Raw genomic sequence first — 15,665 nt, forward strand, 5'->3', positions numbered from 1 at the left:
CAGTGATCGGAGGGATGTGCATGGCACTGCATGGTATCACCCTGGTCTTCCCCTCTGCTGGGTACGACAGCCGTGCCAACCTGGAGGCCATTCAGAATGAAAGGTAGTAAAGTTTAGGAACCTCTTCCTTAAGTGACTTACACATCCTGGAGACTTACAATAGAGATATTTCATGTCAGTCTGTTGTAATAAGAATAATATAAATAGCTGCCACTGAGCACATTGAGAATGAACCTCTATAATACACTAAATACCTCTCTATATGTTCTCTGTTTCAGGTGTAATTTCCTCTACGGAACTCCTACCATGTACATTGACATGCTTGGACAGCCTGACCTACACAACTATGACCTGTCATCAGTTGAATCTGGTGAGAGATTTGAGGTTTGTTTGTGTAGACTGTTGTTTGATGGCTGGAAATACATAAAAATAAACTGAATTGCTGTGATAAAGTTTAAGTTTAACGGGGTAATTTGCAGTTGCTACATCCGTTTTGGGACTTATATATTAAATTCATGTACCCTTTGATTCTTGAAGATTATAACATACCTTTTGATCTTAACTTCAGCTGTCGCACCAAAATATAAGCCTGTTTTACTCCAATGTTTGTAAACATTGTAAACGTTAGTCTGGAGCCCTGTTTTAACCTGTTTTGAGGCTCTTGACTAACATTTTCGGGGTCTCTGACGCTGCTATGGTTTTCTGTCTGGGTCTCTGGCGCTGCTATGGTTTTCAGTCTGGGTCTCTGACGCTGCTATGGTTTTCAGTCTGGGTCTCTGGCGCTGCTATGGTTTTCAGTCTGGGTCTCTGGCGCCGCTATGGTTTTCAGTCGGGGTCTCTGGCGCCGCTATGGTTTTCAGTCGGGGTCTCTGGCGCTGCTATGGTTTTCAGTCGGGGTCTCTGGCGCTGCTATGGTTTTCAGTCTGGGTCTCTGGCGCTGCTATGGTTTTCAGTCGGGGTCTCTGGCGCTGCTATGGTTTTCAGTCGGGGTCTCTGGCGCTGCTATGGTTTTCAGTCGGGGTCTCTGGCGCTGCTATGGTTTTCAGTCTGGGTCTCTGGCGCTGCTATGGTTTTCAGTCGGGGTCTCTGGCGCTGCTATGGTTTTCAGTCGGGGTCTCTGACGCTGCTATGGTTTTCAGTCTGGGTCTCTGGCGCCGCTATGGTTTTCAGTCGGGGTCTCTGGCGCCGTTATGGTTTTCAGTCTGGGTCTCTGGCGCCGCTATGGTTTTCAGTCGGGGTCTCTGGCGCCGCTATGGTTTTCAGTCGGGGTCTCTGGCGCTGCTATGGTTTTCAGTCGGGGTCTCTGGCGCCGCTATGGTTTTCAGTCGGGGTCTCTGGCGCTGCTATGGTTTTCAGTCGGGGTCTCTGGCGCCGCTATGGTTTTCAGTCGGGGTCTCTGGCGCCGCTATGGTTTTCAGTCGGGGTCTCTGGCGCCGCTATGGTTTTCAGTCGGGGTCTCTGGCGCCGCTATGGTTTTCAGTCGGGGTCTCTGGCGCCGCTATGGTTTTCAGTCGGGGTCTCTGGCGCCGCTATGGTTTTCAGTCGGGGTCTCTGGCGCAGCTATGGTTTTCAGTCGGGGTCTCTGGCGCTGCTATGGTTTTCAGTCTGGGTTTCTGGCGCCGCTATGGTTTTCAGTCTAGGTCTCTGGCGCCGCTATGGTTTTCAGTCTGGGTCTCTGGCGCCGCTATGGTTTTCAGTCGGGGTCTCTGGCGCTGCTATGGTTTTCAGTCGGGGTCTCTGGCGCTGCTATGGTTTTCAGTCGGGGTCTCTGGCGCTGCTATGGTTTTCAGTCTGGGTCTCTGGCGCCGCTATGGTTTTCAGTCGGGGTCTCTGGCGCCGCTATCGTTTTCAGTCGGTGTCTCTGGCGTCGCTATCAATTTCAGCTGGTGGCACCAGTTCATGATTTGGTTGCACCAATATTTTGTTACTCAATAGAAACACTTTATAATCATCTTATAAAGTCATTCACTGTGGTTTAAAAAAGGTGGTATGATTAAATAAAATACATTTTTCAATCAAATATGTCCAAGCAGTAATGCATGATTCAGGTCACTTTGATCTGCAACCTAAACCATTCGCTAAGCCCCCCAAACCGCTGACATAAATTAAACACAGATGACCCTTGCTCATTAGGAAGCTCTCTGATATGTTGTGATGGACTGTCATTATAAATGCTTCACAGGAACCTGGTCAAATTAGGTTTGTAGTGTGGCTAGCCACTGAATGGCTTTGAATTCACTGTCAGCATGCAGTCAAAGCTACTAACCACTTTTAGACATTACTAGTGTTCTCAAATCGTATCCTGATGTCGACAGCAGATATGAGTTGAATTCATAATATGGCAAACTTAGCTAGCTTACATACATTTAGAGAAAACAAGTTGTATTAAGTGGCTAGCTAACTAGCTAGCATTAGCAATGTTTGGTGGTCAATGAGACTGAGAGCTAGCTAACCAGCCGAGTTAGCGAACAATGTAACAAAATAATAATTTAGAAAAATCCTCAAAGGCTCTGCATTTCAGGAATCACAGTCGCAAGCATTGGAACGCTGCGATTGGTTGCCCAAAATTCTGGGGCGAGGCTTAGCGAAGCGTCAATTAGCTGATTGTTGCTATATTTTTATTTTATTGTCAAACTAGGACTCTGGAAATGTCAGATGTGTTTTGCTCAATAGAGATCCATTGACCTACATGTTTGTGTGCACGAGCTAATTCATTTGGGACTATTTCACCACTAACTCAAAACACATTAGCTAGATCGCTAACTGAATATTGCTGATGTTTAGCTGTGTAATTTGATTAATTGCAGTAAACTGAATGCCCTAAAAACAATCCAGTGATAGTCTACTAGGACTCAGCGCCAACGTGTACCTCACGCTCTCTGCATCTCAAAGACAGAACAGAAATGTTGTTTTTTTAAAACAGTGCCTGTCGCTCAATATTGAGGGTTGAGAAATAGTGATCATACCCCTAGAAAGCAGAGACCCTTCCCCTCTTCAACTAACATCAATATGTTTTCAAAACTTGTGTTTTCCCCACAACTGCATTTTCCTAAAACAATCATTTGTATATTATGGATTGTCGGTCCTTTCATCCATATCTCTCTCTATGAATTTGAGTGGTTACATGTCTCCGCCCCCATCCCTCAGATTTTTACCAAAACAGTGGCGGGGTGTCAATTTGTTTTATTTTTCAACTGCAGATTGCAGTAGTATAATGTATTAGTAATACAGTAATAGTATTTGTGCCCAGGAAGGGTGGTTGTGATTTCTGTTGTTGTGTTCCAGGGTTTACGGGTGGGTCTCTTTGTCCTCCTGAAGTCATGAGGAAACTCAAAACTGATATGAATGTCAAGGATATGATAGTAAGTCCTTCCCATCTTTTTCTCTGTGTGTGTGTGTATAATATACTTTATAATCTGTATGGGGTAACACAACGTTCCCTTGGTAACATCAGATAGGCTATGGGACCACAGAGAACAGCCCTGCGGCATTCCTTGGTTTCCTGCGAGACAACGAAGAACTGAAGACCGAGACGGTGGGATGTATCCTGAACCACACAGAGGTATCAAACCTTAACTGACACCAGACGTGTGTGTGTGTGTGTGTGTGTGTGTGTGTGTGTGTGTGTGTGTGTGTGTGTGTGTGTGTGTGTGTGTGTGTGTGTGTGTGTGTGTGTGTGTGTGTGTGTGTGTGTGTGTGTGTGTGTGTGCAAGTGAGCGGAGAGAGACAGAGAATAGATAGTCATGTGTCTAATGTCAGAGTCCTAATTCATCTACATGCAGTATGTGTAATGTTTATATTCCTCCTTCATTAAAACACACATGAAACCCTACCTGTGTTCTCCTGGCCAGGCGAAGGTGGTGGATGTGTCCTCTGGAGAGGTGGTTCCTCTGGGGGATCCAGGAGAGCTGCTGATCAGAGCTTACTCTGTTATGCTGGAGTACTGGGACGACCCAGACAAGACCAGTGAGGCGATCGCCAAAGACCGCTGGTACAGAACCGGGTAAGAAATGAGATGGAGAGAAAGAGATGTAGGGAGAGAGAGATAAAGACACACAGAGAAACAAACAGAGACCCAGACAGCAACAGATGAAAAGTGAGCGCCAGCATCAACTGTTTAATGTCTCCACAGTGACATAGCCAGTCTGGACAGGTTTGGGTACTGCCGTATAGTGGGACGTATAAAGGACATGATCATACGTGGAGGAGAGAACATCTACCCTGCTGAGATAGAGAAGTTCCTTCACACCCATCCCAACGTACAGGAGGCCCAGGTGAGAACCACACCCATCCCAACGTACAGGAGGCCCAGGTGAGAACCACACCCATCCCAACGTACAGGAGGCCCAGGTGAGAACCACACCCATCCCAACGTACAGGAGGCCCAGGACTCGGCACCACTAGAGGGCATTAGAGAATAGAACAGCACCACAGTAACACCATACAACCAAGTTACACAAATCTATCCAGGAAATGTTAGTACCAGAACCTTTCATTTCCTGTCTTAATTTCTCAATACTCATATCTCCATATGATGTCCATACACAATGTCAACAGTAGGTATGGTTGGGTCAGTTTTCTGATTCCAGTGTATCCAGGTGATTATATTCTCTCCCTGTCCACCTCTCTTTCTCCCCAGGTGTTTATATTCTCTCCCTGTCCACCTCTCTTTCTCCCCAGGTGTTTATATTCTCTCCCTGTCATGTCCACCTCTCTTTCTCCCCAGGTGTTTATATTCTCTCCCTGTCAACCTCTCTTTCTCCCCAGGTGTTTATATTCTCTCCCTGTCCACCTCTCTTTCTCCCCAGGTGTTTATATTCTCTCCCTGTCAACCTCTCTTTCTCCCCAGGTGTTTATATTCTCTCCCTGTCCACCTCTCTTTCTCCCCAGGTGTTTATATTCTCTCCCTGTCAACCTCTCTTTCTCCCCAGGTGTTTATATTCTCTCCCTGTCCACCTCTCTTTCTCCCCAGGTGTTTATATTCTCTCCCTGTCAACCTCTCTTTCTCCCCAGGTGTTTATATTCTCTCCCTGTCCACCTCTCTTTCTCCCCAGGTGTTTATATTCTCTCCCTGTCAACCTCTCTTTCTCCCCAGGTGTTTATATTCTCTCCCTGTCCACCTCTCTTTCTCCCCAGGTGTTTATATTCTCTCCCTGTCCACCTCTCTTTCTCCCCAGGTGTTTATATTCTCTCCCTGTCCACCTCTCTTTCTCCCCAGGTGTTTATATTCTCTCCCTGTCCTGTCCACCTCTCTTTCTCCCCAGGTGATTATATTCTCTCCCTGTCCTGTCCACCTCTCTTTCTCCCCAGGTGATTATATTCTCTCCCTGTCCTGTCCACCTCTCTTTCTCCCCAGGTGATTGGCGTGAGAGATGAGAGGTTGGGGGAACAGGTGTGTGCCTGTATCAGACTGAAGGAGGGACAGGACTGTAGCAGAGAGGAGATCAGAAACTTCTGCAAGGGACAGGTGAGAGAGAAAGGAACATGTCACCTGGGGATTGAACACAAGATGGTTATCCCACTGAGGTGAAGTCGTTTTAACCAGATGGTTATCCCACTGAGGTGAAGTCGTTTTAACCAGATGGTTATCCCACTGAGTTGAAGTCGTTTTAACCAGATGGTTATCCCACTGAGGTGAAGTCGTTTTAACCAGATGGTTATCCCACTGAGGTGAAGTCGTTTTAACCAGATGGTTATCCCACTGAGGTGAAGTCGTTTTAACCAGATGGTTATCCCACTGAGGTGAAGTCGTTTTAACCAGATGGTTATCCCACTGAGGTGAAGTCGTTTTAACCAGATGGTTATCCCACTGAGTTGAAGTCGTTTTAACCAGATGGTTATCCCACTGGGGTGAAGTCGTTTTAACCAGATGGTTATCCCACTGAGGTGAAGTCGTTTTAACCAGATGGTTATCCCACTGAGGTGAAGTCGTTTTAACCAGATGGTTATCCCAGATGGTTATCCCACTGAGGTGAAGTCGTTTTAACCAGATGGTTATCCCACTGGGTATCCCACTGTGGTGAAGTCGTTTTAACCAGATGGTTATCCCACTGAGGTGAAGTCGTTTTAACCAGATGGTTATCCCACTGAGTTGAAGTCGTTTTAACCAGATGGTTATCCCACTGAGGTGAAGTCGTTTTAACCAGATGGTTATCCCACTGAGGTGAAGTCGTTTTAACCAGATGGTTATCCCACTGGGTTGAAGTCGTTTTAACCAGATGGTTATCCCACTGGGTTGAAGTCGTTTTAACCAGATGGTTATCCCAGATGGTTATCCCACTGAGGTGAAGTCGTTTTAACCAGATGGTTATCCCACTGGGTTGAAGTCGTTTTAACCAGATGGTTATCCCACTGAGGTGAAGTCGTTTTAACCAGATGGTTATCCCACTGAGGTGAAGTCGTTTTAACCAGATGGTTATCCCACTGAGGTGAAGTCGTTTTAACCAGATGGTTATCCCACTGGGTTGAAGTCGTTTTAACCAGATGGTTATCCCAGATGGTTATCCCACTGAGTTGAAGTCGTTTTAACCAGATGGTTATCCCACTGAGGTGAAGTCGTTTTAACCAGATGGTTATCCCACTGAGGTGAAGTCGTTTTAACCAGATGGTTATCCCACTGGGTTGAAGTCGTTTTAACCAGATGGTTATCCCACTGGGTTGAAGTCGTTTTAACCAGATGGTTATCCCACTGAGGTGAAGTCGTTTTAACCAGATGGTTATCCCACTGGGTTGAAGTCGTTTTAACCAGATGGTTATCCCACTGAGGTGAAGTCGTTTTAACCAGATGGTTATCCCACTGGGTTGAAGTCGTTTTAACCAGATGGTTATCCCAGATGGTTATCCCAGATGGTTATCCCACTGGGTTGAAGTCGTTTTAACCAGATGGTTATCTCAGATGGTTATCCCACTGAGGTGAAGTCGCTTTAACCAGATGGTTATCCCACTGGGTTGAAGTCGTTTTAACCAGATGGTTATCCCAGATGGTTATCCCAGATGGTTATCCCACTGGGCTGAAGTAGTTTTAACCAGATGGTTATCCCACTGGGTTGAAGTAGTTTTAACCAGATGGTTATCCCAGATGGTTATCCCACTGGGCTGAAGTCGTTTTAACCAGATGGTTATCCCACTGAGTTGAAGTCGTTTTAACCAGATGGTTATCCCACTGGGCTGAAGTCGTTTTAACCAGATGGTTATCCCACTGAGGTGAAGTCGTTTTAACCAGATGGTTATCCCACTGGGTTGAAGTCGTTTTAACCAGATGGTTATCCCACTGGGTTGAAGTCGTTTTAACCAGATGGTTATCCCACTGAGGTGAAGTCGTTTTAACCAGATGGTTATCCCACTGAGTTGGAGTCGTTTTAACCAGATGGTTATCCCACTGAGGTGAAGTCGTTTTAACCAGATGGTTATCCCACTGGGTTGAAGTCGTTTTAACCAGATGGTTATCCCAGATGGTTATCCCAGATGGTTATCCCACTGGGCTGAAGTCGTTTTAACCAGATGGTTATCTCAGATGGTTATCCCACTGAGGTGAAGTCGTTTTAACCAGATGGTTATCCCACTGGGTTGAAGTCGTTTTAACCAGATGGTTATCCCAGATGGTTATCCCAGATGGTTATCCCACTGGGCTGAAGTAGTTTTAACCAGATGGTTATCCCACTGGGTTGAAGTAGTTTTAACCAGATGGTTATCCCAGATGGTTATCCCACTGGGCTGAAGTCGTTTTAACCAGATGGTTATCCCACTGAGTTGAAGTCGTTTTAACCAGATGGTTATCCCACTGGGCTGAAGTCGTTTTAACCAGATGGTTATCCCACTGGGTTGAAGTCGTTTTAACCAGATGGTTATCCCACTGAGGTGAAGTCGTTTTAACCAGATGGTTATCCCACTGAGGTGAAGTAGTTTTAACTAGATGGTTATCCCACTGAGGTGAAGTCGTTTTAACCAGATGGTTATCCCACTGGGTTGAAGTCGTTTTAACCAGATGGTTATCCCACTGGGCTGAAGTCGTTTTAACTAGATGGTTATCCCACTGAGGTGAAGTCGTTTTAACCAGATGGTTATCCCACTGAGTTGGAGTCGTTTTAACCAGATGGTTATCCCACTGAGGTGAAGTCGTTTTAACCAGATGGTTATCCCACTGGGTTGAAGTCGTTTTAACCAGATGGTTATCCCAGATGGTTATCCCAGATGGTTATCCCACTGGGCTGAAGTAGTTTTAACCAGATGGTTATCCCACTGGGTTGAAGTCGTTTTAACCAGATGGTTATCCCACTGAGTTGAAGTCGTTTTAACCAGATGGTTATCCCACTGGGTTGAAGTCGTTTTAACCAGATGGTTATCCCACTGAGGTGAAGTAGTTTTAACCAGATGGTTATCCCAGATGGTTATCCCACTGAGGTGAAGTCGTTTTAACCAGATGGTTATCCCACTGAGTTGAAGTAGTTTTAACCAGATGGTTATCCCACTGAGTTGAAGTCGTTTTAACCAGATGGTTATCCCACTGAGTTGAAGTAGTTTTAACCAGATGGTTATCCCACTGAGGTGAAGTCGTTTTAACCAGATGGTTATCCCACTGGGTTGAAGTCGTTTTAACCAGATGGTTATCCCACTGAGGTGAAGTCGTTTTAACCAGATGGTTATCCCACTGGGTTGAAGTCGTTTTAACCAGATGGTTATCCCACTGGGGTGAAGTAGTTTTAACCAGATGGTTATCCCACTGGGGTGAAGTAGTTTTAACCAGATGGTTATCCCACTGGGGTGAAGTCGTTTTAACCAGATGGTTATCCCACTGAGGTGAAGTCGTTTTAACCAGATGGTTATCCCACTGGGTTGAAGTCGTTTTAACCAGATGGTTATCCCACTGAGGTGAAGTCGGATGGTTATCCCACTGAGGTGAAGTCGTTTTAACCAGATGGTTATCCCACTGGGTTGAAGTCGTTTTAACCAGATGGTTATCCCACTGAGGTGAAGTCGTTTTAACCAGATGGTTATCCCACTGGGTTGAAGTCGTTTTAACCAGATGGTTATCCCAGATGGTTATCCCACTGAGTTGAAGTCGTTTTAACCAGATGGTTATCCCACTGGGTTGAAGTCGTTTTAACCAGATGGTTATCCCACTGAGGTGAAGTCGTTTTAACCAGATGGTTATCCCAGATGGTTATCCCACTGAGGTGAAGTCGTTTTAACCAGATGGTTATCCCACTGGGTTGAAGTCGTTTTAACCAGATGGTTATCCCACTGAGGTGAAGTAGTTTTAACCAGATGGTTATCCCAGATGGTTATCCCACTGGGGTGAAGTCGTTTTAACCAGATGGTTATCCCATTGGGTTGAAGTCGTTTTAACCAGATGGTTATCCCACTGAGGTGAAGTAGTTTTAACCAGATGGTTATCCCACTGGGTTGAAGTCGTTTTAACCAGATGGTTATCCCACTGAGGTGAAGTCGTTTTAACCAGATGGTTATCCCACTGAGGTGAAGTCGTTTTAACCAGATGGTTATCCCACTGGGTTGAAGTCGTTTTAACCAGATGGTTATCCCACTGGGTTGAAGTCGTTTTAACCAGATGGTTATCCCACTGAGGTGAAGTAGTTTTAACCAGATGGTTATCCCAGATGGTTATCCCAATGAGGTGAAGTCGTTTTAACCAGATGGTTATACCACTGAGGTGAAGTCGTTTTAACCAGATGGTTATCCCAGATGGTTATCCCAGATGGTTATCCCAATGAGGTGAAGTCGTTTTAACCAGATGGTTATACCACTGAGGTGAAGTCGTTTTAACCAGATGGTTATCCCACTGGGTTGAAGGTGAAGTCGTTTTAACCAGATGGTTATCCCACTGAGGTGAAGTCGTTTTAACCAGATGGTTATCCCACTGAGGTGAAGTCGTTTTAACCAGATGGTTATCCCACTGGGTTGAAGTCGTTTTAACCAGATGGTTATCCCACTGAGTTGAAGTCGTTTTAACCAGATGGTTATCCCACTGGGTTGAAGTCGTTTTAACCAGATGGTTATCCCACTGAGGTGAAGTCGCTTTTAACCAGATGGTTATCCCACTGGGTTGAAGTCGCTTTTAACCAGATGGTTATCCCACTGAGTTGAAGTCGTTTTAACCAGATGGTTATCCCACTGAGGTGAAGTAGTTTTAACCAGATGGTTATCCCAGATGGTTATCCCAATGAGGTGAAGTCGTTTTAACCAGATGGTTATCCCAGATGGTTATCCCAATGAGGTGAAGTCGTTTTAACCAGATGGTTATACCACTGAGGTGAAGTCGTTTTAACCAGATGGTTATCCCAGATGGTTATCCCAGATGGTTATCCCAATGAGGTGAAGTCGTTTTAACCAGATGGTTATCCCAGATGGTTATCCCAATGAGGTGAAGTCGTTTTAACCAGATGGTTATACCACTGAGGTGAAGTCGTTTTAACCAGATGGTTATCCCAGATGGTTATCCCAGATGGTTATCCCAATGAGGTGAAGTCGTTTTAACCAGATGGTTATCCCAGATGGTTATCCCAATGAGGTGAAGTCGTTTTAACCAGATGGTTATCCCACTGAGGTGAAGTCGTTTTAACCAGATGGTTATCCCACTGAGGTGAAGTCGTTTTAACCAGATGGTTATCCCACTGAGGTGAAGTAGTTTTAACCAGATGGTTATCCCACTGAGGTGAAGTAGTTTTAACCAGATGGTTATCCCACTGAGGTGAAGGTGAAGTCGTTTTAACTAGTCTTTCGGTCAGTCCATCATTACCAAGCATCGGCAACATGTCTTATGTGAACGAGAAGCGTAACTCTTTATACTTGTTCCAGATTTCTCACTTCAAGATCCCCCTCTATGTGGTGTTTGTGGACAGCTATCCACTGACTGCCTCTGGAAAGGTAGGATGGCTTCATGACACTAAACAGATCAGGTTATCCAGGTTAATGATATTAATACCAGCACAGACTACTGTGTTGATCACCTCTGTGTTTGTCCTTTCCTAGGTCCAGAAGATCAAACTGAGGGAGGAGATGGAGAAGAAGCTGGGTCTGTGATGGACAGAAGGACCTAGACAGACTGGTTACAAAGGCTCTGTGTCTGTTACAGCAATATATTGCTATATTTCAATAACACCAAGAGCAAAAATAAAGTCTAAGCTCATGTTACGGTTCATGAGTGATGTGCCTCAACTCTGTCAGCACTTATTTTTCCAATATCTTTATTTCATTTTATCGAACAGACTGGACAACTAATTGTACATCATGACATGTGATCTTGGACTGATGTACGATAGTAAATCTCAGGTTCTTCATTTTAAACATGACATAAAGACATCTGAAATAAATAGAACTGTAATAATGCCAGACGTTGGTATGTACACATGTGTTGTTAGGCAGAGTTACAATGCTTAGTTCCAACCCTGTATATATGGGGACAGAGCAACAGGCTGACAGAGCAGCAGGCTGACAGAGCAGCAGGCTGACAGAGCAACAGGCTGACAGAGCAGCAGGCTGACAGAGCAGCAGGCTGACAGAGCAACAGGCTGACAGAGCAACAGGCTGACAGAGCAGCAGGCTGACAGAGCAGCAGGCTGACAGAGCAGCAGGCTGACAGAGCAGCAGGCTGACAGAGCAACAGGCGGACAGAGCAGCAGGCTGACAGAGCAACAGGCTGACAGAGCAGCAGGCTGACAGAGCAACAGGCTGACAGAGCAACAGGCTGACAGAGCAGCAGGCTGACAGAGCAACAGGCTGACAGAGCAACAGGCTGACAGAGCAGCAGGCTGACAGAGCAACAGGCTGACAGAGCAGCAGGCTGACAGAGCAACAGGCTGACAGAGCAACAGGCTGACAGAGCAACAGGCTGACAGAGCAGCAGGCTGACAGAGCAACAGGCTGACAGAGCAACAGGCTGACAGAGCAACAGGCTGACAGAGCAACAGGCTGACATAGAGCTCAGAGTGACATGGTAGAGGTGGGTGACATCTGTGACAACCCTCCCACTCTGTTTGCTGTATTCTTTCTCTCTGCTCTCGTTTTCCTTATTAGGATGCCGGTGGGCGGAGCCAAGAGAGTCGTCAGTGACAAGGGGCGGGCCCGGGTGTGTCCCAGGATCATGTTAAAGGAATTAAATTCCTATACGTTTATTTAACCAATTCAATTAAACACTCTGCCCATTCCTAAGAATTTGTAAGATACTTATTTACATAAAATGGACAGAGGCCAGTCTCAAAATCAATCAATAGCGTTTATTCTCGAGAGTACTGATCATGGTACTACAGTTTACAAACTAAAAGTGACGTCATAGGTTTTAAACTGTCCCTCCTCCACTCTGATACAACGGCAGTATAGTTCACAAGCCTCCCTCCTCCACTCTGATACAAAGGCAGTATAGTTCACAAGCCTCCCTCCTCCACTCTGATACAACGGCAGTATAGTTCACAAGCCTTCCTCCTCCACTCTGATACAAAGGCAGTATAGTTCACAAGCCTTCCTCCTCCACTCTGATACAACGGCAGTATAGTTCACAAGCCTTCCTCCTCCACTCTGATACAAAGGCAGTATAGTTCACAAGCCTTCCTCCTCCACTCTGATACAACGGCAGTATAGTTCACAAGCCTCCCTCCTCCACTCTGATACAACGGCAGTATAGTTCACAAGCCTCCCTCCTCCACTCTGATACAACGGCAGTATAGTTCACAAGCCTTCCTCCTCCACTCTGATACAACGGCAGTATAGTTCACAAGCCTCCCTCCTCCACTCTGATACAAAGGCAGTATAGTTCACAAGCCTCCCTCCTCCACTCTGATACAACGGCAGTATAGTTCACAAGCCTCCCTCCTCCACTCTGATACAAAGGCAGTATAGTTCACAAGCCTCCCTCCTCCACTCTGATACAAAGGCAGTATAGTTCACAAGCCTCCCTCCTCCACTCTGATACAACGGCAGTATAGTTCACAAGCCTCCCTCCTCCACTCTGATACAACGGCAGTATAGTTCACAAGCCTCCCTCCTCCACTCTGATACAACGGCAGTATAGTTCACAAGCCTTCCTCCTCCACTCTGATACAACGGCAGTATAGTTCACAAGCCTCCCTCCTCCACTCTGATACAAAGGCAGTATAGTTCACAAGCCTCCCTCCTCCACTCTGATACAACGGCAGTATAGTTCACAAGCCTCCTCCACTCTGATACAACGGCAGTATAGTTCACAAGCCTCCCTCCTCCACTCTGATACAAAGGCAGTATAGTTCACAAGCCTCCCTCCTCCACTCTGATACAACGGCAGTATAGTTCACAAGCCTCCCTCCACTCTGATACAAAGGCAGTATAGTTCACAAGCCTCCCTCCTCCACTCTGATACAACGGCAGTATAGTTCACAAGCCTCCCTCCACTCTGATACAAAGGCAGTATAGTTCACAAGCCTCCCTCCTCCACTCTGATACAACGGCAGTATAGTTCACAAGCCTTCCTCCTCCACTCTGATACAAAGGCAGTATAGTTCACAAGCCTCCTCCACCACTCTGATACAAAGGCAGTATAGTTCACAAGCCTCCCTCCTCCACTCTGATACAATGGCAGTATAGTTCACAAGCCTTCCTCCACCACTCTGATACAAAGGCAGTATAGTTCACAAGCCTCCCTCCTCCACTCTGATACAAAGGCAGTATAGTTCACAAGCCTTCCTCCTCCACTCTGATACAAAGGCAGTATAGTTCACAAGCCTCCCTCCTCCACTCTGATACAAAGGCAGTATAGTTCACAAGCCTCCCTCCTCCACTCTGATACAAAGGCAGTATAGTTCACAAGCCTCCCTCCACCACTCTGATACAAAGGCAGTATAGTTCACAAGCCTCCCTCCTCCACTCTGATACAAAGGCAGTATAGTTCACAAGCCTTCCTCCTCCACTCTGATACAAAGGCAGTATAGTTCACAAGCCTTCCTCCACCACTCTGATACAAAGGCAGTATAGTTCACAAGCCTCCCTCCTCCACTCTGATACAAAGGCAGTATAGTTCACAAGCCTTCCTCCTCCACTCTGATACAAAGGCAGTATAGTTCACAAGCCTCCCTCCTCCACTCTGATACAAAGGCAGTATAGTTCACAAGCCTTCCTCCTCCACTCTGATACAAAGGCAGTATAGTTCACAAGCCTCTCTCCTCCACTCTGATACAAAGGCAGTATAGTTCACAAGCCTCCCTCCTCCACTCTGATACAACGGCAGTATAGTTCACAAGCCTCCCTCCTCCACTCTGATACAACGGCAGTATAGTTCACAAGCCTCCCTCCTCCACTCTGATACAACGGCAGTATAGTTCACAAGCCTTCCTCCTCCACTCTGATACAACGGCAGTATAGTTCACAAGCCTCCCTCCTCCACTCTGATACAAAGGCAGTATAGTTCACAAGCCTCCCTCCTCCACTCTGATACAACGGCAGTATAGTTCACAAGCCTCCCTCCTCCACTCTGATACAACGGCAGTATAGTTCACAAGCCTCCTCCTCCACTCTGATACAAAGGCAGTATAGTTCACAAGCCTCCCTCCTCCACTCTGATACAACGGCAGTATAGTTCACAAGCCTCCCTCCACTCTGATACAAAGGCAGTATAGTTCACAAGCCTCCCTCCTCCACTCTGATACAACGGCAGTATAGTTCACAAGCCTCCCTCCACTCTGATACAAAGGCAGTATAGTTCACAAGCCTCCCTCCTCCACTCTGATACAACGGCAGTATAGTTCACAAGCCTCCCTCCTCCACTCTGATACAAAGGCAGTATAGTTCACAAGCCTCCCTCCTCCACTCTGATACAAAGGCAGTATAGTTCACAAGCCTCCCTCCTCCACTGTGATACAAAGGCAGTATAGTTCACAAGCCTCCCTCCTCCACTCTGATACAAAGGCAGTATAGTTCACAAGCCTCCCTCCTCCACTCTGATACAAAGGCAGTATAGTTCACAAGCCTCCCTCCTCCACTCTGATACAAAGGCAGTATAGTTCACAAGCCTCCCTCCTCCACTCTGATACAAAGGCAGTATAGTTCACAAGCCTCCCCACATCGTCCACCATCGGTTTAGATCATTTACTACCAGCCCAAGGTCTCCCTGTGTAGATAAGCATTCTAGCCAGTCTGACGATAAGTTAATTCATTTCTACCAAGGAACAGACAGTCTTTGTTCTGATTCTTGATTATATTTACACACATTATATTCAGTACTAGGATTATAAGATTCATACATCCATACAGTAACATAATAGTATTGTTTAGTCAGTCCTGATTGAAATGTATAAATCATTTCCCCATTCATGGAGGAGACTCCATGCAGACACCTTTATAGATTGTGTTGTTTGCTTTGGCACCTTTCAACACCCAGCATTATCACATGTATGCATGTAAAACACCCACACTACTGATCACACACACCACTGTTCATTGTATTCAGTTGACTATATTTTGTCATTCCTACGTGGTCTCCCTTTTGTTAGGAACTTCGATCCGGTTCGTGACACATCATGTGATAAGCAAGCACTCCAAATGACAGTTCTAGAGTTCTGGAAGAGGTGGAACAGTTTTTAGGCCAGTTTCCTGGACACAGATTGAGCTGAGGTCAAGCGGTGAATGTCAGGATGGCTTTCTCCGCCAGAAGAACGTTACAGGTGGTGTTTTATCCATGTGTGAGA

General features: G+C 46.0%; 1 protein-coding gene and 1 long non-coding RNA gene across 11 annotated transcripts in view; one reads left to right on the forward strand and one right to left on the reverse strand.

Annotated features, from left to right (window-relative positions):
• LOC127930326 (medium-chain acyl-CoA ligase ACSF2, mitochondrial-like) overlaps nt 1-11,172 on the forward strand; it is a 22,731-nt gene extending 11,559 nt beyond the window's left edge. For 5 of the 9 annotated variants that reach the window (XM_052519987.1, XM_052519984.1, XM_052519991.1 and 2 more), the window contains exons 9-17: nt 1-103; nt 279-370; nt 3,286-3,362; nt 3,455-3,562; nt 3,852-4,003; nt 4,133-4,274; nt 5,357-5,467; nt 10,813-10,881; nt 10,987-11,172. The exon at nt 1-103 is cut by the window's left edge and continues 46 nt beyond it. In XM_052519987.1, coding sequence (XP_052375947.1) covers nt 1-103; nt 279-370; nt 3,286-3,362; nt 3,455-3,562; nt 3,852-4,003; nt 4,133-4,274; nt 5,357-5,467; nt 10,813-10,881; nt 10,987-11,037 — 905 coding nt within the window. In that variant the 3' untranslated portion in view covers nt 11,038-11,172. Of the gene's footprint in view, nt 104-278; nt 371-3,285; nt 3,363-3,454; nt 3,563-3,851; nt 4,004-4,132; nt 4,351-5,356; nt 5,527-6,284; nt 6,304-9,474; nt 9,494-10,812; nt 10,882-10,986 lie in introns of those variants that run through there. The other 4 variants (XR_008137987.1, XR_008137986.1, XM_052519990.1 and 1 more) reach the window with 4 other exon arrangements.
• LOC127930329 (uncharacterized) lies at nt 4,435-5,358 on the reverse strand. Of its 2 annotated transcripts, none has more exons than XR_008138020.1 (3): nt 5,295-5,358; nt 4,711-5,120; nt 4,435-4,664 (listed from the first exon to the last, which is right to left on the reverse strand). It is a non-coding gene; the product is annotated as an uncharacterized LOC127930329 (long non-coding RNA). The 2 variants fall into 2 exon arrangements; XR_008138019.1 differs by lacking the exon at nt 5,295-5,358 and adding an exon at nt 5,249-5,263 and having other exon boundaries at nt 4,592-4,664.
• Nucleotides 11,173-15,665: the final 4,493 nt, after the last annotated feature.

This window comes from Oncorhynchus keta, chromosome 5 (genome assembly GCF_023373465.1).
Source record: "Oncorhynchus keta strain PuntledgeMale-10-30-2019 chromosome 5, Oket_V2, whole genome shotgun sequence".
Classification (NCBI taxonomy): Eukaryota; Metazoa; Chordata; class Actinopteri; order Salmoniformes; family Salmonidae; genus Oncorhynchus; species Oncorhynchus keta.